The 26,780-nt window shown below is 38.7% G+C and overlaps 1 protein-coding gene across 2 annotated transcripts; it reads left to right on the top strand.

Annotated features, from left to right (window-relative positions):
- The first annotated feature begins 761 nt into the window (after positions 1–761).
- LOC107724201 (zinc finger FYVE domain-containing protein 26-like) lies at positions 762–26,773 on the top strand. Of its 2 annotated transcripts, none has more exons than XM_016533044.1 (41): positions 762–812; positions 1,302–1,577; positions 1,842–1,917; positions 2,029–2,109; positions 3,455–3,944; positions 4,856–4,980; positions 5,226–5,390; positions 6,195–6,283; positions 6,815–6,948; positions 7,031–7,222; positions 7,757–8,350; positions 8,907–9,077; positions 9,168–9,319; positions 9,587–9,830; positions 10,693–10,956; positions 11,029–11,139; positions 11,233–11,403; positions 12,269–12,505; positions 12,600–12,705; positions 12,788–13,623; positions 14,673–14,869; positions 15,138–15,242; positions 15,903–16,025; positions 16,251–16,424; positions 16,532–16,781; positions 16,927–17,019; positions 17,989–18,158; positions 18,306–18,439; positions 19,587–19,615; positions 19,775–19,908; positions 20,031–20,251; positions 21,063–21,210; positions 21,449–21,658; positions 21,773–21,988; positions 22,531–22,728; positions 22,814–23,010; positions 23,213–23,372; positions 24,901–24,960; positions 25,050–25,232; positions 25,374–25,424; positions 25,518–26,773. In XM_016533044.1, the coding sequence occupies exons 1-41, from the start codon at positions 778–780 to the stop codon at positions 25,719–25,721; spliced, it is 7,806 nt and encodes a 2,601-aa protein (XP_016388530.1). In that variant the 5' UTR covers positions 762–777; the 3' UTR covers positions 25,722–26,773. The 2 variants fall into 2 exon arrangements, with proteins under 2 accessions (XP_016388530.1, XP_016388523.1); XM_016533037.1 differs by having other exon boundaries at positions 19,772–19,908.
- The last annotated feature ends 7 nt before the right edge of the window (positions 26,774–26,780 follow it).

Genomic DNA, 26,780 nt, shown 5'->3' with positions numbered 1-26,780 from the left:
TCAAATCTAATAAAAAAAAATAATAATAATAAGACAGCGGTCATCACGATGTAATATTTAAACAAACACATGACACATGACCTGACTGTTAAGACATTAATTTTTTTAAAGCGTTTTCAGAATGTTTCTCACATGCGCACCTTTCTTCTGCGTTAAGACATAACTATCAAAAACATTTTCACAATTAATCCATAAGATTTCAGGTCACAACAACAAAAATTAACTGCAGAAATAATGAGGGAGAGATGGGTTATTTGGACCACTGGGAGGCAAATTTTACACAAAAGATATCCTAATTGTCTTTCGCCAGGGGTCGCTTATCGAGCAGAAATGTGAAATCTACCTTTGAGTCTTTCAAATCTCAGCCGTTTTTTATCTTATTGATTACATTTGAAAATAATAAAATGTAATAGTTTAAGAATTAGCATCTAAATTTAATTGGAAATTTCAGTAAAAACACTCTTTAAAATTCCTAATAACCAACGACTGTGATTGGCTTATCCTTCCAGCGCTGAGAAAAGTATCAAGTGTCACTTGACTACATCAGCAATCGCAAGAAAAGCTATTTGCACCTGAATAATGACTAGGAATTTAATTGTCACCAAAAAGGAGAATTGTTATTTAATTAGAAGCCCAGCCCACTGCGATAAACAGTTTCATAGCAATTGCCATTTCTACCCCCTATTTCATGTCTATTGTTTTGACCCTTGAACTGACAGCTCCTGGATCAGCTGACTGAGTCACATGACTCGGCTCTCTCATGGCTACACACAGCTGATGGCAAGCGCATTTGGCAAAGGCAAACCCAAATCGTAAGTGCTAATTTAATTAATTATATATTCTTGTACATTAGCGTAAAACGATGTACAGAATTTTGATAGTGTAATCAGTTTGCACTCCTCCATGCTATTTTAGGTGGGCATTATTTGTTGTTTTGATGTTTCACTTTTAAGAGCTGTTGTATAAACAAAGTGTAAATCACACTAATCGCAATGTAAACACTTTATGACAGTCGTTAACAGCCTAAATCCGAGAATTGCTGACATCAATTCTGTAACATTTTATGCTTTAGAATAGTTTTTAACCCTATTAACTGGTTCTGCTCGCATGAAGTCTGTACATTTTTGCTGGCTTTGCATTTTTTATTATACCTTATCATTATTATTTTATTCAAAATAAATGCTTTTCTGATCATTAATCAAATATGTGTGCATATATTCTGAATTTGATTTGATCTCATCATCTACAAAACCGCTCATCATTTTTTTCTTTCATTTTCCATCCCCTCCTACCTCTCTTAGATGTGGAATATTCAATAACACATCTGAGGCCAGTAATCTTTCTGTTGACCTCAACAGACTGCTAAATCAAAGCAGACTATTTATCATGCATCCGTTTGGCCGTGAAGAAGAGACCTCCAGACGCGAGCTCTTCGGCTTCTTCACGCGGTGTTTGAAGCGCGGTGAGTGGGAGCTCGCGGCAGCCTGCGTGGGTCAGCTGGGCGACGCGCGGGGAGATGATCCCCATAGCCCGCACGACATCGTTAAAGCCATCGTTACCCACCCATACCCGCTCAGGTGAGTGACCCTGACAGGAAGAAACAACAGGAATTCTAATTCAAGTCATAAACGACATGAACCAATGTCGAGAACAATTAACAAATCAACTTTTCTCTTTCTCTGGACGGTGGTTACAGTAGTATAGTACATTTGGGCGAAAATTATGGTTACCATGGTAAATGTTTATAAGAGGTACTTAACATTTCATTATGGAGAGGGTTCAAGAGGCTAAAGTTAAGATATTTTAAGAAACACATCAGTTTTTCTTTTATTTATACCCAGGTGGGAAACAGTGGGCAGCCCTCACAGACTGGCCTGGTATTGGCTTCAAGTTCTGGAAAAGCAGACTGAAGTAAAGGTGTGTTTTCCACTGGATATAATTTCTAATAGATGCTTTAAGTAGGTAGCATTCATCCCTGTTATCAGTGCCTCTTTTTCCTGATGCAGATTATGGTTACCTTCTCTGCAGGTGAGCGGGTCTGTGAAGAGAGAACTGGAGTTTATGTTGCTTCTAGAGGAACTTGGAGATGTGCCACAGTCTGTACTTAAGGTATGACTAATTCCAAATTTCCAACTACTGTATGTTGACTCCAAATGCATGTAGATTAGAAAGTAAGATAGTGCTGACACTGTTGTAACAACTTTATGGCTTTTTGTTAACAAACCTCCGATTATTTCCTTTGCTTTGTACTCTGATAAGGTTCTACTCTATCAGTCGCTTTTGTGCACGTGTGCACAGTTGAGCAAGACATGTAGTATAAAAAATATATATATATTTTGCACTCTTTTTTTTCCATTCTGACAAATATTGCATGTTACCTTCTCTGCAGGTGAGCGGGTCTGTGAAGAGAGAACTGGAGTTTATGTTGCTTCTAGAGGAACTTGGAGATGTGCCACAGTCTGTACTTAAGGTATGACTAATTCCAAATTTCCAACTACTGTATGTTGACTCCAAATGCATGTAGATTAGAAAGTAAGATAGTGCTGACACTGTTGTAACAACTTTATGGCTTTTTGTTAACAAACCTCCGATTATTTCCTTTGCTTTGTACTCTGATAAGGTTCTACTCTATCAGTCGCTTTTGTGCACGTGTGCACAGTTGAGCAAGACATGTAGTATAATAAAAAAAAAAATTATTTTGCACTCTTTTTTTTCCATTCTGACAAATATTGCATCCACTTAACATGTTAAAAATAATAATTTTGCAATAGACACTTTTTTTCCAGAAGTTTTTTTCTCCAATTTATTATCTCCATTGGCAGTAAAAATTATTTAGTTAAGAGCTCTAACTCCTTGACCTTGATCAACCACCAAATTTTTGGAAAAGGTCTAATTTTTTAGTTAATAAACTACTCATCTCACATGTACCAAATTGCAAATGAAATAACAGAACAAATACTGTGCGATCACATTAGCAAATTTTCAGCAAAATTTTGCAGAAAAAAAGGTCCGTTGTCTATTGTCTGTAGTGTAAGTGATGTATGAAGCACAGCTTACACAGAAGTCACTTCCACACTGACCAAGCAGTTTTCTGTTGGTCAGTGTGGCAAGTTTGTGCAGCCAACTTAAAACGGTTGCGAAATCTTTTGCCTTATGCAAAATTCCAAATCGCATGGAATCCTATTGAAATTATTTTGCCCTTGAAAACTCGCAGAACAATGGTAAATGTAACTGCACCTTAAGGCAAAATTGCTTATATGATTCTTGGAAATCTCAATTATAACTTTTACCGAGATGTATATCATCTCTTTGACAGCCACTATAGACATGATGTGTATGTCCTGAAAGATTTATACACTCGCTAAACTTCAAAATGCCGCCTTTTCTTTTTTAGCCTTAATGTAGCTTCCAGAACCCTACTTTTTAAATCTACTTTGCTTTATATCTTCCATAGGAGCTGCATGAAGCCTTCCTGTACTCTGAGGAAGTAACGGGAAAGATTCCAGGTGATTCCACCCCTCCACTGAGTGCTGCTGTTCTATCCTGCCTCCGTTCTCTTTTAACCCGCCAGCAGCCGCGGCTCTGCCACTCTCTCATCAGCTTCCTTCAGCACGCAGACCATTCCAGAGACCACGTCTTACAGGATGTCTTCATCCAGCACCTCACAGAGCGAGTGAACATGCCTGTGGACAAGAGGAATGAGAAATGGGTGGAGGAGGTGTGTTCAGCGCTGGCCTTAGCACCGTGGGGGCCGGAGAGGTCAAATGCACAGCTTGAGACCCTGTGGGAGGGTTTGTGGTCAGCTAGAGAAGGGCCCATGACGGAGGAGAGGATTCTGGGATGTCTGCTGAGGCCGCAGGGTCAGGCTCTGTTGACGGCGTACAGCTCCACGGCACTCAGGCTGCTCAGAGAGAAACTGCTGAGAGAAGCTCCACACACACAGGGTGAGTCAGTTACGTTTACTTTGGTCATACAGACAACCAGGTGCAGAATCACATTTTGTTTCCATAAATATGTTTTTTTTTTTTCTATGAATCTTGTAGCCAAATACTGACAATGAAACACTACTAATATAATTATCTGTTCTGTTAATAATCAGTGTGTTGTTTAATATTTTTGGGGAAATCATGATGCTTTTTTCAGGATTCTTTGATGAATAGAAAATTCAGAAGAACAGCATTTATTTGAAATAATTTTTTTGTGACATTATAAATGTTTTAAAGGTATTGTATCTGGAAACAAAAACTAGATCAACTGTAGGTCAACTGTAATTTGCAGTCTTAAAAGGCAGATCTGAGCCACCATAAACAGTGGTATAAAATTGTTTTAAGTAAGTTAGGGATGTGCGCGACGACTAATTTGACTGTCGTTTAAACGAAAGTTTTGTATCCGACTAGTTGACTAGTCTAAAAGCAAGAAACCCCCAAAAGATGGTAAGATTAGGTGGTCGTTAAAAAGAAATAAAAGAAGAGCATACACTCAACGTCGGTCAAAGCATAGCTTATTTATTCAAATCAGATGGGGAAATGCAGGACAATGGAAAATCAATCAATAGCCTATCGTGTAATCGACTATTGTTTTCAGTGTCGACTAGTAGGAGCTGTACCGTTTAGTCGACTAGTCGACTAGACCCGCACATCCCTAGTTTTAAGGAAGTGAAGTTGATTGTTACTGGTGTGTGTGCCACCTCCTTTACTTTGACTTTTCATACTTCTGCTCATGTGGTCATAGTTCCCCTCCCAAAACGTGTTCAGTTGTCACACCATTTGCATGTGATCTTTTTTTTTCTTCTTTTTTTTTTTTCCAGATGTCATTGATTGTGTTGATGCATGTCAAAAACTCTATTTCCTTCTAGTTGACTTGCCTGATCTGGAAAGGGTCATGCTTGGCTTGTGCTGTCATGGTGACAAGCATTTGGTGTGGAAAGCCATTTACTTTGAGTGTTTGAGCACGGGAAAGCACTTTCTGGAACAGGTCTTGGTAGGTGTACACACAATCAGGCGAACGGAGGCCTAGAAATAAATGAACAAGTAAAGTCTAATTTGTCAGTCGTTTTTTTCAGTGTCGTCAGTCGTCTTAAGTACTGAAGTTAGTTAATGAGACTTTTAAGTTAATCAAGTTCATTTATTCATTTAAAAACAACATTTATAAAAGTGTATAGATGAAAGCAACACAAAGTTTCCTCTAGTTTTATAATTGCAGTGATCCATCCTTGTTGTTTGCAGCTCACTGGATTAGATCTCATAAAGAGGGAGGAGTTTGGCAAACTAGAAACACTATTGCAGGCTGAATTTCAGCCTTTGTCCCGCCTCTTGTTGTTGTTGGGCTGGATGCATTGTCAAAGCCTGGATTCTGCTAAGACCCTTCTTAGAGTCCTACATCACCAACAGGTCAGTAGTCAGACATTTGACTGTCAGTACAAAGTCTCATCCTCTCTGCAGCTTATTCTGGTCAAGAATGACCTACTATGACAGATTTGTTTTTTTTGCAGTTTAGGTGCTTAGGAGTTGATAGAATAATAATACATCAGTGTGGCAAACAACTTAATTGGTGTGGCAATTCAAATAGTTGCACAGAAATGTTGGCCTGTCACCAGCGATACAATAAACATCAAAAAAGCACTCATTGTAGCAACCCAGTACCTTGTAAACATAATATTGTCAAAAAATCACCATGGACAGACAGTCTGTAAATTGCCATTTTTGTGTTTTTAAATAATAGACTTTAAATTCCTGTTTTATATCATAAACCTTATGTTACAAGAAAGTTTTGTGTTGTCTGATAGGGACCGCACATGCTCAGAACAGTTAACGTTCAGTGTGAACAGCCTAATTTTTGAGGGCCACATGAAATCATTTTACTTCAAAAATCCCCTCCAGCTAAGGTGTGATCATGACTTGAGCATTTCTAAAAATGTGCCATGTTTGTTTATGTAACACTCGTGAGGTATACACCTTAAATTAGTTTGTTGAGTCTATTAGATATAGTAGATGACATTCAGAAGAAAAGCAATTGATATTGTGTCTCCATTTGAAAGCACAGGAGATGTGGGCAGGAGATGATCAGATTTTTGTAGACTGTCTTTTTATTTATGTGTGATATGAATAATTCCACATTAGTGTATGTAAATATGAATGTAAATGAATCTCTCTCTCTCTCTCTCTGTCTCTCTGTGTCTCTCTCTGTCTCTGTAGCCCCAAATAAATGATTCAGTGTTGAGTGAGTTAGCTTGCACTCTGTCCTCTCAACTTGGTGTGCTGGAATGGTGCGATCAGAACAAACCGTGAGTTAAAACACTGTTTGTACACTTTCTTTTTTTTTTTGTGAAATTGTTGATTTAACCACACTTATGTATGTCAAAAAGTTGGAAATTATGTAAATTATTTCCGTTTATGGATTAATAGCTATTTGTTTGATAAAAAATACAGTAAAAAGCAATATTATGAAATATTATTAAAATGTAATTTTTTTCTGTTTTAATATCATTTATTCCTGTGAAGGCAAAGCTGAATTTTTCAGCAGCCATTACTCCAGTTTTCGTGTTGTGTGATCCTTCAGAAATCATGCTCAAGAAACTTTTCTTATCAATATTAAAAATAATTGTGCTGTTTATTTTTTTTCTGGAAAATTTATACATTTTTCCAGGATTTGATTTTTAATTTTGTAACACTATAAATGTCTCTACTGTCACTTTTGATCAATTTAATGCATCCTTGCTGAATAAAAGTGTTTAAAAAAAAAAACCTTACTATTCCCTAACTTTTGAACGGTAGTGCGTATATTTGTTTATTTACTGGTATGCATACTTGTACAGAGGGATATCCCATGATGCCTTGCTGAGTCACTTACACATGCTGGACCATCACTCTGCCCTGTATGTGCTGCACTCCCTGACACCCCTCGCCAAATACGAGGAGCACAGAGTTCTGGAACTGCTGCAAAGAACAGGTATAAGACACAGGGTGGTCATTTGAATTCAGATTTGAATGCAGATATGCAGAAACTTTAAATCTTTGTTCTACGTTTGTAGGAGATCCTTCATCAGAGGACTCATCCAGCAGCTCTGTCCAGCGGAACATCAATCTGTTTCGAGGCTTCTGTGCCATGAAGTATGCCCTCTACGCCATCTGTGTGAATGCACACACGCACACCGGCTGCCTGGATTGTGAGCCACTGCATCAGCAGCAGACAGAGGCGGGTCAGGGGGAGGAGCCAGCTGAAGGTGACAGTGCTGCTGTTTTTTTTCTACTAGGAAAACAAAAATAATGTTCCTTCCCATCGTTGTATCAACCAGTCTTGATAATAAACCAGTTAAAAGCTTTTTGAGTGAATTTAACATGATATCTTCATTTAATTGTCACATTTAGTGAACAAAATTATCATTATTTAATATTCCTATTTCATAGTTTTGATGAATTCATTATTCTAAAATGTGGAAAATATAAAGATTGAATAGGTGTGTCCAAACTTTTTACTGGTTGTGTATAATTTTTTTTTGTATTTTATAATTTTTTTAAAATTAAATTGTAATTTTTTAAATACAGTAACAAAAAGGTACCATGGCATTCTGTTTTTTTAATGGTTTTGATAATTTGCTAAATTTGTTAAATAAATTTGGAAATTATTCAGAACCGTGGTATACGTCACTGTAGCATGGTACCAAAGTACCAACTGAACTTTTTTCTGTAAATATGTATGGCACAGTTTAAGTAAATGTGATGACATAGTTTTTTCTTTCATTCTTTACTCTTCCCAGGATGCTCTGATCTATTCCAGCACTACCTATCAGAATGTCAGCTGTACCTGGAAGCTGTTCCGGCATTATTCCGTTTGGAGCTCTTGGAGAACATTTTCTCCCTCCTCTTCCTTTCTGACACTGACTTCAGCCCACAATCAGATCAGATCAGCACTGGCACAGAAACCCAACCAGACACAAACACAGAGAAAAGAAAACCGAACAGTATTAAAAGTATGAGCACAGCTGAGTGCATCTTAAGAGCAGAAAAGGAAGGTGGAAAAATGGAGGAATTGAAGGAAGAGATCCAAAGTAGAGAGTCTGATCAGATAAACCCTGAGCTGGGCCACCTGACCTCAGGGTGTCGAGGGTTTCTGGTGGACTTGAGTGTAATGGAGGGGATTCTGCGACTGGTGAGGGAGGGCTTGGAGGGCGTGTGTGGGGTCGGGCAGGAGGACGGCAGGGCGCTTGCGGCCGATGTGGAGTTGGCAGAGAGTCTGGGATGTTCTGTTACAGCGGAAACGTTCAGTGCCCGGTTACAAAGATTGTCTAAATACACGGCAGAAGCCCAGTGGAGATTGCAGATTGTTACTAGTAACCATGGCAATGGGAATGGTGAGAAATGTGATGTGGTATTTTGATATTCATGTTGCAAGGGTTTAATACATATACTACAGTTCAAAGATTTGTGGTCTGGTTTTTTTTTATTAAGCTAGGATACATTTAAATTGATCAAAAATGACAGTAAAGATATTTAGAATGTTATAAAACATTACAAATAAATTCAGTTCTTTTGAACTTTCTGTTAATCAAAGAATCCTAAAAAATGTATGACGTTTCTACAAAAATATTAAGCAGCACAACTGTTTTCGACATTAAAATTATTAAAAATAATAAGAAATGTTTCTTGAGCACCCAATCAGCATATTAAAATGATTTCTTGAAGGATCATGTGACACTGAAGACTAGAATAATAGCTGCTGAAAATTAATCGAAAAGATAGAAAACAGTTATTTTAAATTGTAATAATAACAACAATAATTTACAGTATTTCTGATCAAATAAACACAGACTTGCTGAGCATCAAAAACATAAAATCTTAATGACCCCAAACTTTTAAACAGCAAATGTGTGTATTAACGTTTGTGTGTGTGTGTGTTTGTGTTTATAGATGGCTTGTACCTCCCATCTCCTCTCCCCAGTCCGGCACTTCCTCTGAAACGCCAGGGCAGCGACAACAGCTGTTCAGGTGTTCGTAAAAAGAGAAGAAACCATCGGCATAGCTCTGAACGTCACGCCTCATCCGAACGACAGAACGGGGAGGTCAGCACCAACACCTCAGGTCAGTTCACACAAAACCACACTCCTACTAAAACTTCCTTCCCACATCCTGGCTAAATGCTAACATTGATAATTGCTTGCTGTCTTGCAGATGGCGGGGCGTGTGTTGGGGCTGTGTGCCGTGGGAGTGACGTGTGTCCATGTGGTGGACTGCACAGCTGGCTGGTTCCTGCAATGCTCTCCCCACCTGAGTCTCTCCTCATCGCCTGCATACGCAGAGGCAACTACATAGAAGCCCAGCAGGTTAGATATGATGTCGTTTTCTAACTGAATACAACAGAGAAATTATGTCATTCCAATGATGATGAAGTTACTGTATATTGACAGTGCTGCCCCGTCAATTATTACAGACCGTACAGACAGCATATTAGCTAAAAGGAATCTGAGAGACATTTTTAGCATTTTTTGCACTGATTTATTCTGTGTTGGACCTCATTAGTCATTGTTGGTTCAGATCCATGCATTTGGGCTTCTTTAATGGCATGTGTTTGTGTTGTGTGTGTTTATTAGGTGATTGCGATGTATGGCTTGGAGAACTCTGAGTGTGCAGGTGAACTAGTCTTTATGGATCAGTACCGGGATGTCCTGACCGAGCTGGCTCAAGTGGAGCAGAAGATAGAGAGCCAGTCACTTTCTTCGTCATCCTCGTCTTCTGAGGGTCTGGCCACAGTGGGTGTTGCTCCAGCAGGCAGGACCAGAATGGGCAGCAGCAGCAGATTAACACTCCAAAGCATTGGGAGTGCAGCAGCTGCAGGTATTGCACAAACACATTTAAAGAGGACATGCCATAGACTTGGATTACTTTTACATAACATGAAGTACACAGACCAGCAGCTTGAAAAAAAAATTCTGTTGATTTGCAAACCCTAATTCAAAATAAGAATTATTTCAGCTAATGTTTATTTTATTTCAAGTAATGAAATCTTTTTTGTTTTCAGTTTTTGTTAACTATAATAACCCTGGATTTAGCATACAATTATGTCTTCTGACATACATTTAAAATCCAACTGAGAATTGAACAAATAGTTCTGGCCTGGTTCAGCGAAACAACGGAATCGTCTTTGTGGCAAAAATGCTATGAAATGCACATCATATTTTGTAAGAAAGTGTGATGGGCTAGAGCAAAACAGGCACTGAATCAGCACCCTAAATCACTGAATCAGGGCAGTCGTGGCCTAATGGTTGGAGAGTCGGACTTGTAACCCGAAGGTTGTGGGTTTGAGTCTCAGGTCAGGCACATTCAATCCCACGACGGAGGTGAGACCCTTGAGCAAGGCACCGAACCCCAAACTGCTCCCCTGGCGCCGCAGCAATATGGCTGCCCACTGCTCCGGGTGTGTGTTCACAGTGTGTGTGTGTGTTCGCTACTGTGTGTGTGCACTTAGAATAGAGGGTTAAATGCAGAGCACAAATTCCAAGTATGGGACACCATACTTGGCCACATGTCACTTCACTTCACTAAAATTAGTAAGAGACAAATATTGGATTTCATTTTGCAAATATGATGCAGGGTGGTGGTAAAATTATCTAAGGCTAATCCCTAAAAGAATAAAGTGGGTCACGTTTTTGTGAATTCGTGATATCTACAGACCTACTTGTTGTCTTTCTTTCCTCAGGCATGGCCTTTTATTCTATCTCTGATGTAGCTGAACGTCTTCTCAGTACCTTGAGCCGGCTGATACCCTGTCTAGAGGACAATTACTGGCTCTCTCAGTGCTCTGTAGACTCCCTAGACCTTGTGCGACCCCTGCTGGAAGAGTTGAGCCCTGCAGCTATGGCGGCCTTTGACCTCTCCTGCTGTCAGTGCCAACTGTGGAAAACTTCAAGGCAGCTGCTCGAGACTGCCGAAAGAAGACTCAACAGTTTTCTGGAGACCAGAGGTGAGTTTGCATCAAGCAACTTTATTTGGGCCATCTTTATTGCTGAGCTCTGACTTATTTTGCCTACCGCAGGTGTACGAGTAGATTCAAAGGTTCCTCATGCCAACGGTATTAGAGGCTTCCCTTCAGTACTGCAACAAATCAGCAAGGTCCTTAATAGAACCTCCACCATCAAAGGAACAAGTAAAACAAGTTTGAAGATTTCCGCACACTTGCACGCACACTTATATAGTTAGTTTTACATAACCTCTTTATTTTAACATCTTTTTACTCTAGACTGTAATGGAGAGGAGAATGCTGTCTACAGCCCCTTTGGCTGTAGTGCCCAGGAAGTGCTGCTGTCTTGTAATTCAACATTAACAGAGGAGAGTATCGCCTCCCGGCTAAACCTGAATCAGCGCCTAGAGGTCACGCTTCAAACCCTGACCTCTGCCGCCAACACCTCAGGTATTAGCAAAGTGAGCTTGGCATTATCTGTGTGCTCATTTCAGCACACACTGAAACTTTATGGCACTTTGAAAACATTATTATGTTAATTTTATTTTAGTTTTTTTTAGTTTTTTTTTTTTAGAATTGTTAAAATTTGTGTTCACTGTGTTGTAGTTAAGCACCTTACAGAATTTATTGTTGTCTAAAATGTTGGTAATAAGTAAATTACCTCATTGTTTTTTTCTGTGGTCTGTAGTCTACAGTACAGACTTTTAAAGGGGTCAGGGGTCATACATTTTAAATCCACTTACAAATTAGTTTTTTACTACTAAACCATATATATATAAATATTATAATTTTTTGTTGATTCTCATTGGCTGATTTTAATGGAAGCCCATTTCCAAAACAATTATGACATAAAATGTTGAAATTATGAGATAAAAAGTTTTTTTATTTTTTTTTACCAATTATTTCCACAAAAAAAAAAAGACAAAAAGATGAAATTGTGATTAAAATGTAGGAATTATGACATAAAAGTTGAAATTGACGAAGTCGAAATTATGAGATAAACAGTCATCATCACAACATAAAAAGTCCAAATCATTACAAAAAACTGAAATTATGAAATAAAAAAATGTATAGTCAAAACAGATAAAATGCAGGAATCATAATTATAATTAATTGAGAAATTAGATGTTTTTGCAGCTTATATTCAGTACATGGTCTGGATGGACTGGAGAGGGGCTTTTTTTAATTCTTGATGCAATAACGTCATATTACATCAAACACAACTCTCATTCTGAAGCCTTTCCATTTTCTGTGGCCTGACCCCTTTAAAAGATAATTTATGTTATTAATTTTGGCTACTTTTGTTCCCCTGCAGTAGATGGTCTGGTGGGGGGCTCTCTTCTGACGGCACTGGCTGAACAGGCTGGTCTTAAGCAGTCTGAACTCGATTCCCACCCGGTACGGACTGCTATGAAACAACTTCTACAGTATCTGGACCAGCTCTGCCCGTTTGAGCCTGACAGCACCCCTGGCAGGCCAGATTACATACGCAACTTCCTTGATTATGTCAATGTGTTGGCTTCAGTACTAGTGCGCAGTCTATGGTCAGAGGGTAAGACTAAAGATTCCAGTAAACAGAATTATTGAAAAGACATGTCTATAAAGTATCAAGATCTCTGAGAATGACATTTGTGATCTGATCTTAGATCAGTCCACGGAAGTGAAACTTGGAAATCCTCTTTTACTGTTGCTCCAGTCGCCTACCCAGCTTCTGTCTCTTCTGCTGTTTGACAGACAGGTGTCACCAGATAGGTAAATAAGTTTCTTTCTTAAAGTGCTGCATTTTACAAATGTACAAATATTTATAATCAGTCATATTTGTCTCTATTTGCAGGGTTCTGTCTCTCCTGCAGCAGGAGCGGCTGCGTTTGAGTGTGCAACAGGTTGTAGTTCAGCGCTGCTGTGAAACTCTACCTCTCTGGGATTCTAGGGCTTTGACCTTTTCTCAGGGGCAGCCAAGGGTTGCAGGGCTCAGCAGTGGGGCATTCTGCCCAGCCAGCATTGCCTCAATTCTCCAGCAGTACGCTCAGGAGTGCGCCCCTGCCCTTGACCTCTCTGACCCTGCCACAACCTCTGACCCCAGTTCTGAGTCTGAGGTCTCTGTGGAGGATATGTCTGCTACATCCACAAACCTCTCCACCTCTCCGCCCTCACCGTCTTCATGCCCTCCTTCTTGTTTTCTCCTCACTCCATCTGCGCTGTCTTTCCTGAAGTCCCGTTCACCCCTCGTCGCCGCCCTGGCTTGCCTCAGTGCCAGTCGGGGTGGCGTGACCCGGGTAACCTCCTCTGGATGGTCAGGCTATTTTCGCGGATCTGGCCGTAAAGAGGTGGTTTTGGATGGAGACCAGATCTCAAAGGAAGGGGAAGCCCTGCTTAAAAACTTCCCTATCCTGAGAATGTACCTACGGACCATGGCTGAGCCAGTTCTAGGGGTCTCATTGGAAGCAGATGAGGGTTTTGGGGCGGCTCTCTGTGGGAAGCCTGTGGTGGGAATGTTGTTTTCTGGCTTGCAGGGCAATGTTGAACAAGCAATGGCTGCTGAGGCTTTTCAGCAAGCCCTAAACATGGGTGATCTGAACAGAGCCTTAGACCTCCTAGAGCTATATGCACAACCCTGCAGTCAGGAGGGGGCACTCCGGGACAAACTACTGGCATGCACTGCACTGCAAGGTAAGATTTACCTGGGTGACACAGTGTCTGCAGTGTTACCTCTTTTGCCATCAAAAGTAAAAAAATAAAAAAAAATCTTGGATATGTAAAATCTCAAGGCAAAATTTGAAAAATTTCAAGAACTTACTCTGTTCTATTCTGTTCTGTTCTGGGTTTTGTGCCTCTGCAGACATTTTAGTGACCTGTAACAATTTATTCACTGTCTTGTAAAGTTACAATGAAATGGGAGTGGCAACAGAGCTTTTCTTCTTTTCCTTCTTCAATGTTCTGTGACATACATCCAAGTGAAATGGGTTATTGAAAAAGGAAAAATATAGGACGGAAACTTGACTTTGCATCAATTGTTCTTTGGATGAAAAAAATATGGGTGTGGCACTTCGAGGGGCAAGAATTAAGCAGACTAAATGATTGGATAAGTCATGCATAGTTTGACAATTTGAAGTCTGACGTTTTCATTGGAGGATCCAGTTATGAAATTTTATTAAATATTACGAGGTCCAAAAAAACAACAACGACAATAACAAACAGATGAATTGTTCACAGTAAGATCTGTAATATGCATTTAGAAAATAGATAGAATGACTTTCCCTTTCATGCCAACGTTTAATGTGTAGCTAATATGAAGTGTTTTTGACTGGGGGAAAAATGGAAACTTCTCAAACTTGAAACAGTGATTAAGCCTTTTATGGTAAACTGTTATGGTACACAGGAAAGAGATGTATAATTTCACATAGGCACTGGCCAATTTAAAACTGGGGTTATATTGTTATCATATGCGTTATTTACAACATCTTTTGTATTTGATGTTAATTTAATTTTGTAGGTAAGAATTGTTCAGATAGAGAATTAATCTAAATCAGTTGATTTAGTTTATTCAGTTAAAGTTTTTGACAACATGTGCATTGAAAAAATGGTTGAGGGTGCAAAATAAATAAATTTCTAGGGGGAGTTTTCCCATAAATAATCATAATTAAAGAGTTCAGACAGTCCTTGACAAGACCATAATTAAGGAAGTTTAACAGATGTCTTGTGTATGTCTCTTTGTAAAGAATGCAGCAGTGCGGAGCAGTTGTTTCGTGTAAGGGACTGGGAGCTGCGTGGACGTGTGGTTCTGCAGGGTTTGGACCGCTGGCCTTTACAACAGTGTTTAGAGCTGCTGCAATTCTGTCTCAGTGACCAGAACACCCAGGATCCACTCCGAGAGCAGCTTCAGCAGAGGAAACACGAGCTGGACATGTACCAGCGGGTCAGTCTGACACAGCAATGCTCTATTTATTTACTGTATCAGTATTAGACTGAACTCTTGTGGCGAAATAAATTCTCTGTTTTGCAATGTGCTTGTATTTTTAACCGTGTATTACCGTGTTCCCATAATTTAAATAATATCTTTAAGACACTTTAATGTTCATAAACATGCCAGTAAGTATTAACAGGAAAAAATTACTGTTTTTTGTCTTTGGATTGCAGTCAGTGCCAGTTTGTGCAGATTTAAAATGTAACGTCCATATTCATAGATGCTGAGTTTGCAGCCAGCATTGTCATGGGAGATGTGGCAGGAGTTGAGGGAGGAGTCTACAAAGAATCCTGAATCTGTATTCAGTCTAATGCTGGAGGCCAGGGTGAGTCTATAGAAACATTTGAAAAACAAAATCACTGGATTATTAGTGCAAGTGAGTTTTGTGTAAACCTACTGTAAACTGTAGTAAAAACATGGGCATCTCCTACGATGATGACTGAATAAATTAAATGGATGTATTGATGCTGTATTATTGTGGTTCTGAATTATTTTGTAGTTTTGACTTGACTGTGCCAGTAATATGCAGACCATTAGCCTTTTCACACTTCTGTGTTTCTGCAGCTGTTTACATCCAACCAAAATGCTTTCTATAGCATGAGCATAACCTCTAAAGCTACCTTGTCAGATTCTGTGACCCTGCTGTAAATTTGTGTCTGTTCATATTAGAGCAAAGTTCTTTCTAAAGTAAGCATTTTCTGGAGATTAGACATCATGAGAGGGAATTCAGGTAACATTAAAGCCATTCTTTGTGAAATAGAGAGAGGTAACAGATTTCTGAAACCTGTTATACGGCCTTGATTTGGCGACACTACTCTATATCTGCAGCTGTTCACAGCAGACCAAAATGTTTTCTAGAGTATGAAACAAGAAATTAGACATCATCAGAGTGAATGTTTACAAAGTGTTCTGTATTTTTTAAAGCATTTTTTCCATTTGAGTGATAAAGGTCTATATTATGAAGGATACATTTGTGTGTTTTCAGGAGTTTGAGTTGTGTACCCAGTGGGTGCAGCTGTATTCAGTCTCTGATCAGTCTCGAATGAAGCTGCAGACCGAACACCTGCTATACCTCCTAGAACAGAATCACAAAGAAGATGCTTTCCAGGTGTGTATGTGTGTTTTTATTATTTCTGTTGCCTTACATTGTATAGAAACATTTGACTGTGTCTGTATCTAGTTTTATGCTGTCAACGACCTGAACCCAAATTGGGCCTTCCATATTATGCATATGAAAGGATATACACTAACTTTGTAAATCTTATTCTAAACAAAAAGGGACTGTGAAGAGCACTATATAAAATGACTTGACTCCATGTCTCTCTGTATGCAGCTCTTGGAGGCTCTCTCTGATTCCGTGGGTTTGGAGGTCAGTGAGCGAGCCTTGGATCAAAGACCTGGATTGGCTGCCTGCCACTTCCTGTCAGACTACCTCACCCTACACTTCCAGAGTCAGATGACCCCAGCGCGAAGGCGCCACATCAATGCCCTTCACCTTGGCTCCAAGGTAACAGTGTTTGATCTAACCAAATAACACACTGATTCAGCTGCAACACTGAATTCTTTCAAAGAATTTCTTGTGACAGAATAGCGTGGTGTGTGTGCCTGTCGCAGGTTCTACTGACTCTGCCGGAAGCATCTCGTCAGGACTATTTTTCCCTGCTGTCTGATCCGCTTCTCATGCTGGAGCAGCTGCTGATGAATCTGAAGGTAGACTGGGTCACTATTGCCATCAGCACTCTACGGAGCCTTCTGCCGGCTCAGGACGCCGGCATCACCAACCAACACATTGACTCACTACTGGCAGAGTATGCCCAGAAGGCTCTTGATTTTCCTTATGCACCAAGAGAGTGGTCACGTTCTGGTGAGTTGGAGCAGTGGATCAATCCTTTTGCTCAATTGCTAGTTGAAAACAAACATTCCTTTCAATGTTATTAGGTGTGAGACCATTATATTGCAATTCTTTTTTTCCCACTAATCTATTTGTCTCCTATCTCTCTCTGTCTCAGACTCTGTCATTAGTCTGCAGGATGCATTTCTGCAGTGTCCAGCCCAGGAAAGTTGCCTCTCTTCTCCAAGCCACACCCCTCCTCCATCTGCAGGTATAAGCCACACCTCTTTCTCTGACCAAACCTCTTCTTTCTTACGCACATCCTATTTAGCATGCACTAGCACCCGGAAGGTAAAAAAACCCGCCAGTTTTTAATTACTGCTAATATAATGGAAAACACTACATGACTTTCAAAAATTGGAACAAATTATAAACAGTAGGCGTCATAGACTTGCCAACTTTTAGAGAAAAAACGGCCATCATAATCATACACTAGACGACTGAGGATCACACACTAATAGACTTTTTAGCTTCAGACTATTATTCTTTTCAGTCAGAAAATATCAAACATGTTTGATTTTTTTTTGCCTATTTTAGAACACATTATTTTCGTTTGTCATGCGTCTCTTACAGCGAAGAACATGTTTTTGCATGAATTTGTGTTTAAAATGACATGAAAGTCTGTTAGTGTGTGATCCTCAGTCAATTAGTGTATGATGCCCAGTTTTTCTGTAACCATTTACAAAGTCAGCAAGTGTATAATGCCGTGTTATCTCAAAAAGTGCGATTTTAAGAGTTGTGTAGTGTATTCCAGCCGCAACACATCAAACTCACGCAGAAACATCTACATCATTGCTAGGAGACATAATAAAACATTGCATGTTCTAAAATCAGCTCAAAATATCAAACATGTTTGATATTCTCTGATTAGGTGGAATCATAGTCTGTAGCTAAACAAAATCAGAAACTGTGCGCATCATACAGTACTCAAATTTTCTGTGAAATTTGTCCAAAATCTGCAGACAGATTCTGACTTCCATCAAATAGCGTCAGCAAAAGTTGTGTAGTGTATACCAGTTTAAGGGGCCGTTAACAGAAGGCACACTTATAAGAACATTTACTCCAATGCAGTCTTGCTATTTTACAGACTCAGTACTATGGAGATGCTTATTGTTATGATTATTCTATGAGGAACCTCATAGTTTAGTTTATAAGTCATGTTTGCACACACTTTCCTTAGGCAGCACACCCATGCACACACCTTCCAGTGAGAGACGCCCTAGTGCGAAGAAGATCCGGCAGCTGGCCACACCTTTCACCCCTCCAGAGAAAACCCCTGATCGCAAGGACTGGATCCCAGACCACAAACAGCACATCTGTATGGTCTGCCAGAGGGAGAAATTCACCATGGTAAGAGAGGCAGAGTGTATGAGTGAGATGGACTGTGAATAAGCTTATGTGATAGGATGTGCTCCTGCTGTGATTTCCTGTTCTGCTCTGTATTAGGCCTCTCTGTAAGAATTTGAGAGTCTTAACATAAACCTTCTCTTGTGCCAGTTTAACAGACGGCACCACTGCAGACGCTGTGGCAGGCTGGTGTGTCATTCCTGCTCTAGCAGGAAGATGGTTGTAGAGGGCTCTGAAGAGCCTGTCAGAGTCTGTGACCAGTGCTACAACTTCGTCCACACAGAGTAAGACACATGCACACACACCTTTTAAAAGCACACTTCATAAGTGCACAAGTGGTCATAGGGTTTTTGTGCTGTATAACTTGTTGTTGTTAATAGGGTTGGTAACTAATAACTGATTGTGCAAGAGTACTAAGATTCCCAGATGAACTACTCTTATGAGCTGATTTGTTTTAGTGAATCAAACACATACAGCTTAAAATTTTATTTATGTTGTGAGACTTAAATCAGTTTAGTTACTGTACCAACTGTTTGACAACTTGTATTTTAAGGTACTGAACAGCAGCTAATTTTGTAGGGGTAGATCAAATGGAATATGTTACTACATTTTTTGCTCATTTGATATTTTTATATAATAGTTGATTAAGGCAAATTTTTGGATTGCATGTATGCCACAATTCAAAAACAAAAACAAAAAGCCATTGTAATGTCTGTCTAAACAATAGTTTTTTTAATGTTTAATATCTAAATTATCTAATTATTTGAGAAAATGGAATTGAAGTTACATTTTTTTTTAAACAAAAAAAGTTTAGGGTCGGCAAGATTTAAGAAATTAATAATTTTATTCAGCAAGGATGCAATAAATTGCTCATGAAAGAATCCTGAAAAAAAACTTTACACAAAAAATGTTAAAAATTGTTTTTTAAATATTTGTAAAAAGTAAAAAAAAAAATGGCAATAATAAGAACTGTTTTCTGAGCAGCAAATCAGCATATTAGAATAATTTATGAAGGATCGTGTGACTGAAGACGTAATGACTGCTGAAAATTCAGCTTTGCCATGACAAGAATAAATGACATTTTAAAATATATTAAACTATAAAATATATTAAACTATAAAATGTAATAATATTTCCCAATATTACTGTTTTTACTGTATTTATGATCAAATTAATGCAGTCTGGGTGAACATAAGAGACTTTTAAAAACACTAAAAATCTTATTGGCCCCGAACTTTTGAACAGTAGTGTATTTGTTTTAGTAAAAAGTATTAAAGAACTGTTAAGGAACCAGAACCATTGAGAAGTCAGAACAGGATCTAGATTTTATATACTTAATTCCTAGTTGTAACACAGCTGAAAATGTGATACTTCTCACCTTAATCTAGGTTTTTTTATGTACCTTGATCTCTTATGTTATGTTTATTGCAGCTCAGATGAGGAGTTCGAACAGGGAGAAGGTAAACTTGCCTCTGTTTGGTTCATGTCACACACACAAGCTATATTTCGTTCTCATCTTATGAGGTTTACAAATCTCTTTGTTTTGGTTGTATGGCAAAATCTTGGTGCCTTTACTCGGATGATGATTACAAGATTCTAAACTAAACTTTTCTCAGTAGTTGGCAGCCCTGCATCTGTTGATGGAGTCCTAAATGGGGTTCTCAGTCTGCCTGAGGTTCCACGAAAGCAGTACCGCTTGAGTCCAAACCCAGCAGAGAACCAGCAGCTGAAGAGCGAGTTCTACTATGAACAGGTGTGATTCTCTACTCACAATGGAGCCGAAGGATTGCTTGTTTTGACAGTGATTGGTTTAAATGAGATCTCTTTTATATGGTCTCATTTATATTTCTTAAAAATTCTCTCTGTGTGTTAAAGGCACCCAGCGCATCACTGTGTGTCGCTATACTGACGCTCCACAGTGATCACGCATCCTGCGGTCAACAGCTGATTGGCCACTGCCGCTCACTCTCCCGCAAACTGACCAATCCTGAGGTGGATGCACGTCTGTTGACAGATGTGATGCGTCAGCTGCTGTTCAGTGCCAAACTCATGTTCGTAAATGCAGGATGCACCAATGAGCCGGCACTCTGTGACAGGTGAGAAACACACACCTTTACTTGTGTAATCTGAATGTAATATCTTTTGTTGTATTTTAATTTCAAAAGCATAAACTCTGAGAGTGAGACCAGAATAAAACTGATAAAGAGTTTTGCTCAAATGTCTTTTCTGCTCACCCACACTGCATTAATTTGGTCAAAAATATTGTTCTTCCACAAACATATTTTGGTTCTTCCAAATTATTGAGAAATATTATAACAATAAAAAAAAAAACTGTACTCTGTTTTAATATCTTTTAAAATATAAAACTGATAAAGAGTTTTGCTCAAATGTCTTTTCTGCTCACCCACACTGCATTAATTTGGTCAAAAATATTGTTCTTCCACAAACATATTTTGGTTCTTCCAAATTATTGAGAAATATTATAACAATAAAAAAAAAACTGTACTCTGTTTTAATATCTTTTAAAATGTATTTTATTTCTGTGATGGTAAAGCTGAATTTTCGGCATCATTACTCCAGTCTTCAGTGTCACATGATCCTTTAGAAATCATTTTAATTTGCTGATTTGGCACTCAAGATTTCTTCAGTTGTGCTGCTTGCTAAATATTTTTGTGGAAGCAATTATACTTTTTTTCAAAATACTTTAATGAATAGAAAATGTTAATTTAAAAAGGAAAACATTTCTAACATTATGAATGTTTACTGTCACTTTTGATCAGTTTAATACGTCCTTACTGAATAAAAGTACTATTTTTTTTTTTTCTTTATCTTTCTGACCCCAAACTTTTTAAAAATAGTGTATCTTTGTATTTTGCCTTTAATTCATTCTTCTCTCTCCATCCACAGCTACATCAGTAAGGTGGATGTGTTGAAGATCCTAGTCAGTGCAAACTACAAATATATTCCATCTCTGGACGATATTCAGGAAATGACTGCAGTGACACTTCTGCGCAACCAGCTGCTAGAGTCTGAATACTACCAGCTGGCTGTGGAGGTGAGAGTATTTGCTCAAGATTTTAAGTAATAGTTCAGTCAAAAATAACGTGAATGTCATGATTTACTCACATTCATGATTTTCTTGCTTCTGTTGAACACAAAAGGAGATGTTGGGCAGAATATTCATGCTGTTTTTTTCCATAAAATAAAAGTGAATGTGGTTTCTAAATCTAGTGACCTGTCTAGATTTTGGGTTCAGCTGTTTTTTGCAATCAGTTTTTGTTCATAATGCTCAGGTGTCGACTAAGAGTGGACTAGACCCGAACGGCGTTTGGCAGGCGTGGGGTATGGCGTCTTTGAAGGCTGGAAATCTGAGTAGGGCTAGGGAGAAATTTGCCCGCTGTCTGAAAGCACCAGTAGATCGGAACCAGCTAAACCATGGAGTGAGACTTCTGCAGGAGATCGTTCAGCACCTGGAGTCCACAGTCAAACCCACTCTGAGCACGGTAATGCTGCACCCAGACCCAGAAGACAGACTTGATTTTATGGGATCCTTGACTTGACAAGGGTGTTTCTAAACTCACTGTCTATGTGTTTGTTTTTATTTTTTTTATATATAGACTGTAGATGAGGACATCCTGGCCTCTTTGCGTGAGCTGGAAGAGGCTCTCTCTGATTCTGCTCCTCTAGATGGAGCAGAGAGCAGAGTTCAGCAGTGCGGTTATTTTCAGGAGTGTCTGTTTTACCTGCTCACTTATGGCACACACCTAAGCCTCATCAGCTTTTACTTGCGTCACGACTGCCTGAGAGACGCACTCACCCACTTACACAAAAAGGTTTTGCAAAGTTACAGAGCACTTTATACCTCACAGATTTATTATTAGAAGCACACTACCGGTCGAAAGAAAGAAAGAAAACTACTTTTTCAGCAAGGATGCATTAATCTAATCAAAAATGATAGTAAAGACATTTTATAAATTCCTATTTCAAATGAATGCTGTTAATAAATACTGAAAAAATAAATCTATCACTGTTTCCACAAAGATATTAGGAAGCACATTTTCAATATTGATAATAAATCAGCATATTAGTATAAACTGGAGTAATGGCTACTGAATTTTCAGATTTATTTTTTTTTGCTATCACTGGAATAAATTGCATTTTAAAATATATTAAAATAGAAAACAGTTCTTTGAAATTGTAATAACATTTCACAATATTGCTGAACGGTCATGTATATGTAATCTTAATTATACATAATAATTTTACATAAATCTTATACACAATTTTATTTTTGAGGTATGTTTTATTGCATATAGCATAAGATATATTTATAAAGTTTCTCTCTCTCTTTTTGTCTCTGTATGTCTGTTTCTAGGAGTGTTCAGAGGATGTGTTTCTGGAGGGCATCTTTCAGCCCTGTCTCGAACGTGGGCGGTTGGGGGCTTTGCAGGGTCTTTTAGAAACTCTGGACTCCATGCTGGAGACCTGGGGCCGTTACCTTCTTTCAGCCTGTCAGTTACTACAGCGCAGGGGACACTACCACTCTCTGTACCAACTCCAACAGTTCATGATGGTACTTAAAAACACACATTCACACACATACACTTTCTCTCTTGCTTTATAGCATGCTCCTATAATTTTCTCCTCTCTTTTTGTAGGATCACGTTCGTGCCGCTATGACCTGTATCCGCTTCTTTTCTCATGGTGCTCAGTCATACCTGCAGCTGGGAGAACAGCAGCGCTGGCTGATTCGAGCCAAAGAGCACCTGAGAACTTACCTGCAGGAACAACAGAGCCGCAGGAAATCACACAGCTCCTCTTTCAGGAAGAAAATGAGCTCCACTGATGTCTCCAGGTATTAAACAGTTTAAGAGAAATGAAACATAGATGCAAATTGCACACTAACTTAATATAATTTGCTACTATTTGCATTATGTATTATAACATACACTGAATTTAAATATTATTTAATCAGTACCGGTAAGAGTTTGCATTAAGTTCCTCAGTATTTTGCCTTCGGGCTATTTTTGTGTGGTAATGGAACATAAATGTTGCAGACACATACACACAATTGAGCTGCAGTTGGAAGTGACACGCTTCTTACACTGCTGTGAAAGCTCACCATCCAAGACAGCTGTAGGTCCTGCCCTCACAAGGAACAGTGCCCCACCCACTCTGTTTGGAAACAGCCCCATGAAGGTGGACGTGGCCTGCAAGGTGAGCTAGGAAAACATGCTCTTCTGTATAGACACAGTCTAGTCCATTTGCTGCATCCCCTTTCATATCTGTTTCTAAAGGTGAGGTTACATCAGTGAAATTTCGGCCATATTTAGAGGACAAAAAGGTCCATTGTCAATAGTTTAGCGACGTATGAAGCACAGCTAACACAGAAGTCTTTCTGCTCAACGGCATGCCAAATGTGCATGTCCAACTGGAACTCATTGTGAAATCTGTGTGAGGAAATCGTTTACGCAGAATTGCGTGGGTTTCTATTGAAATGACCGGATTTCGCCTGTGAAAATTTGCAGAGCAATGATAAATGGTAAATTTTGTAGGTTGCATTTAAGACAGTTCTTGAAGTCTTGCATTTATAGCATAGAATATATGAAGGTGAGGGGAGAATGGAAATGTTGCATATCTATTTAAATAAAAGTAAGTGAAAAATAATTAAGTAAACTATCAAAATGGATCAATAAACCTATACATTTTTGCTCTTTTCTGGTCTGTGTTATGTGTGTATATTATATTTGTAAGTGTCTAACTGTAAGTATTTCCCTTAATGGATTTTACACATTTAAGTTTGAGCTGATTGCGTGAGCCGATTGTTTTGAATTACACGAGACTAAGAGTGTATGAATAATGCATATTGGGACCGAAAAGAGATACTGTATAGATATGGTTAACAACATCAACCTTACAGAATGCTGAAATAGAAGCAGTGTTATATGCATGAAAAGTGGGACCCATGAAGATCTTATTTCTTAACATTCAAACTGCACATTATGCTTGAAGTGCTGTACACTTTACACTGCATGGCCTAATGGAGATTTGAGGGTTTTTTTTCAGTATACTGATAAATAAAGTAATATATGGGATTTAAAACCACATTTGAAAGTGGCCCAAATCAGATGCCAAAAATTATAATGTTTTTGCTGTTCACATGCATGCAACAAGATTCGGTCTGTGCCAAATATTTACACTACCATTCAAAGGTTTGGGGTTGATTTAAGGGGACTTATTTGATTTAAGGGGTCTCTTATGCTCACTAAGACTGTGTTTATTGGATTGAAAATCCAGTAAAAACCGTAATATTGTGAAATATTATTACAATTTAAAATAACTGTTTTCTATTTGAAAATATATTCAAATGTAATTTATTCCTGTGATGGCAAAATTTTCAGCAACCATTACTCCAGTCTTCTGGTGCTCAAGAAACATTTCTTATAATTATCAATGTTGAAAAAAGTTGCTTAGTATTTTTGTGGAAATCGTGAATTTTTTTTTGTAACATTAGAATATAAATGGCTTTACTGCCACTTTTGATCAGTTTAATGCATGAACTGTATTTAAATAAAAAATCTTACTGAGCCCGAACTTTTAAATGGTAGTGTGTATATATAAAGTCAAAACCGGTTGACAGTGCATTGTGACATAAATCTAACAGAGACTAAAGATGAAATCTAAATGAAACAGATATAAACATATCTCACAAACACTGTAACACCTCTGGCTGCACTTTGCACAGGTGATGCTGGGAGGCAAGAACATTGAGGAAGGTTTTGGCATTGCATATCGAGTAATACAGGTAAAACAGTTACGACACAACCATTACAGATTGAGTCTTTGTCTCATACACATTTGACTCTGATTCTCGTTTTCTTTTATGTGATGTAGGACTTCCAGCTGGAGGCACTAGCGGTGTACATACGCGTTGGACAGCGCCTTGTCCGGCAGCGTCAGTACTCGTCTGTGCGGCAGCTCCTGAAGTGTGTAGGGGAGTCTGGGACGGCCTCTAAACATGACTGTGACGCTATTGTGCTCAGCTGTGTCTCAGTGGCTGATAAGAGTCCAGCCGATGTGAGTTCCCAACCTAATGATCTCTTTCTGGATTTCTATTGCTGCGTTTGTATAATAAATATATTTGATATAATTAGATATGTATATTTATATTATATTATATAATAAATGAATGGAAATGTTTGCTTTTCTTTTGTTTAGGCTAAAGAACTAGAGGCCCTGATTCTGGAGTCTAAGAGTCCAGAAAACAAGGTGCGGTTTCTCTCTTTCTCAGTTTTTTTTTTTTTTTTTTCCTCACACACTTCCTTACTTCTTCATTCACACACTTTCTCTTTCTCTCTGTAGATAAAGGCATATCTTCAGTGCAGAAAGCTGCGGGCAGCGTATCTACAGGCTGTGAAGCTTGAGCTTGTGAAGGCTGCTCCATTTGTACAGGATGTGATGCGGGCCGCTGAGAGCTCAGGTGACTCTGTCATGCATGACATATGCCGCCAATGGCTCTCAGAGCATCAGGAACAATCGACACGGCAACGACACAGCAATAACTGATAACCACTACCAAGCCCTATTGTGGACTCTAATTCCTATTGGTCACTGAAGTATCCTGCTGTGCTCTGATTGGCTAGTGTAAAATAATGTGCCAGGAAATGAATCACCGTTGTGCCACTTTTATAACATCGTCTGTTCACATTCAAGCTTAGTTTGGGACTAGTTCAACTCCCATTTCAGAACAAAAACCTTATCCACTGAGGGTTTAATGAAAGGAGAACAAGGCCTCTCAATCTACCAGTCCCCACCAGAAAGAAAACTTCTCTGGTTAACTTTCCAGTGGTCCGAGACAAAATTTTACAATCAAGACAACATTCACATCTGTGTACTTTAGTGTGTGACTGGGTTTGTTCTCTTACTTCAGGGAAAGGGATTTTTCTTTTCATCTGTGTCAAAAAGACTAATCACTGTGACTAAATCTCAATCTGATGGAAAGAGGTCATATGGTAGTGAACTTATCTGGAGTCTGCCATTAAACTAATTCTTATTTGACTTCATGGCAAGTTTACAATGGTGTCACTGTAAATGTAGTGTCACTTCAACCCTCAAAATCCAAGGCTGTTTATTTTGGTCCTCAGTGAGAGATTACACTCAGATGTGGTTAGACTACAAAACATATTGTTAATTTACAGGCATTATGATGAGTGAGCACTGAGAACAAACGTAAGTAGTGTCTTAGATATCGCAAAACTCTAAACTAACAGTTACAATTGGAAAGTAAGGGATTCTGGGAATAACGTTGCAATTTTCGAAATATACTATATCAGTGAAATGTTGCTTGTGTGTTTGTCTATAATACAGATTACCCTACAGTTGATGGTCTGAAATGATGTGCACTGTTTATGAATGTGTGTGAGAGAGAGAGGGTGTGTATATATTTACAGTATGTTAATCAGATTAAACCGTCTCTGACCCTCCTGTAATGTTTCATAATGTAAAATCTGTGAATGTGTATACATTTTATTGTGTAAAGTTAATCACAGCTTAAAAAGGGACCTCCCTTTACCCTCTTTTTTTCAGGGATATGTTAAAGGGATATTTCACCCAAAAATGGAAATT

The sequence above is a fragment of the Sinocyclocheilus rhinocerous genome, unplaced genomic scaffold (assembly GCF_001515625.1).
Source record: "Sinocyclocheilus rhinocerous isolate Xijiao unplaced genomic scaffold, SAMN03320098_v1.1 scaffold1515, whole genome shotgun sequence".
Taxonomy (NCBI): domain Eukaryota; kingdom Metazoa; phylum Chordata; class Actinopteri; order Cypriniformes; family Cyprinidae; genus Sinocyclocheilus; species Sinocyclocheilus rhinocerous.
This window is presented reverse-complemented; position numbering and strand designations above follow the sequence as displayed.

Excerpts from the sequence above, each read along its gene's own strand:
- LOC107724201 (XM_016533037.1), top strand. The coding sequence starts at position 778 with ATGGCAAGCGCATTTGGCAAAGGCAAACCCAAATC. Across the intron at positions 9,320-9,586 it reads ACTACATAGAAGCCCAGCAG|GTGATTGCGATGTATGGCTT; the intron begins GTTAGATATGAT and ends TGTGTTTATTAG. Across the intron at positions 18,159-18,305 it reads AGAGGGAGAAATTCACCATG|TTTAACAGACGGCACCACTG; the intron begins GTAAGAGAGGCA and ends CTCTTGTGCCAG.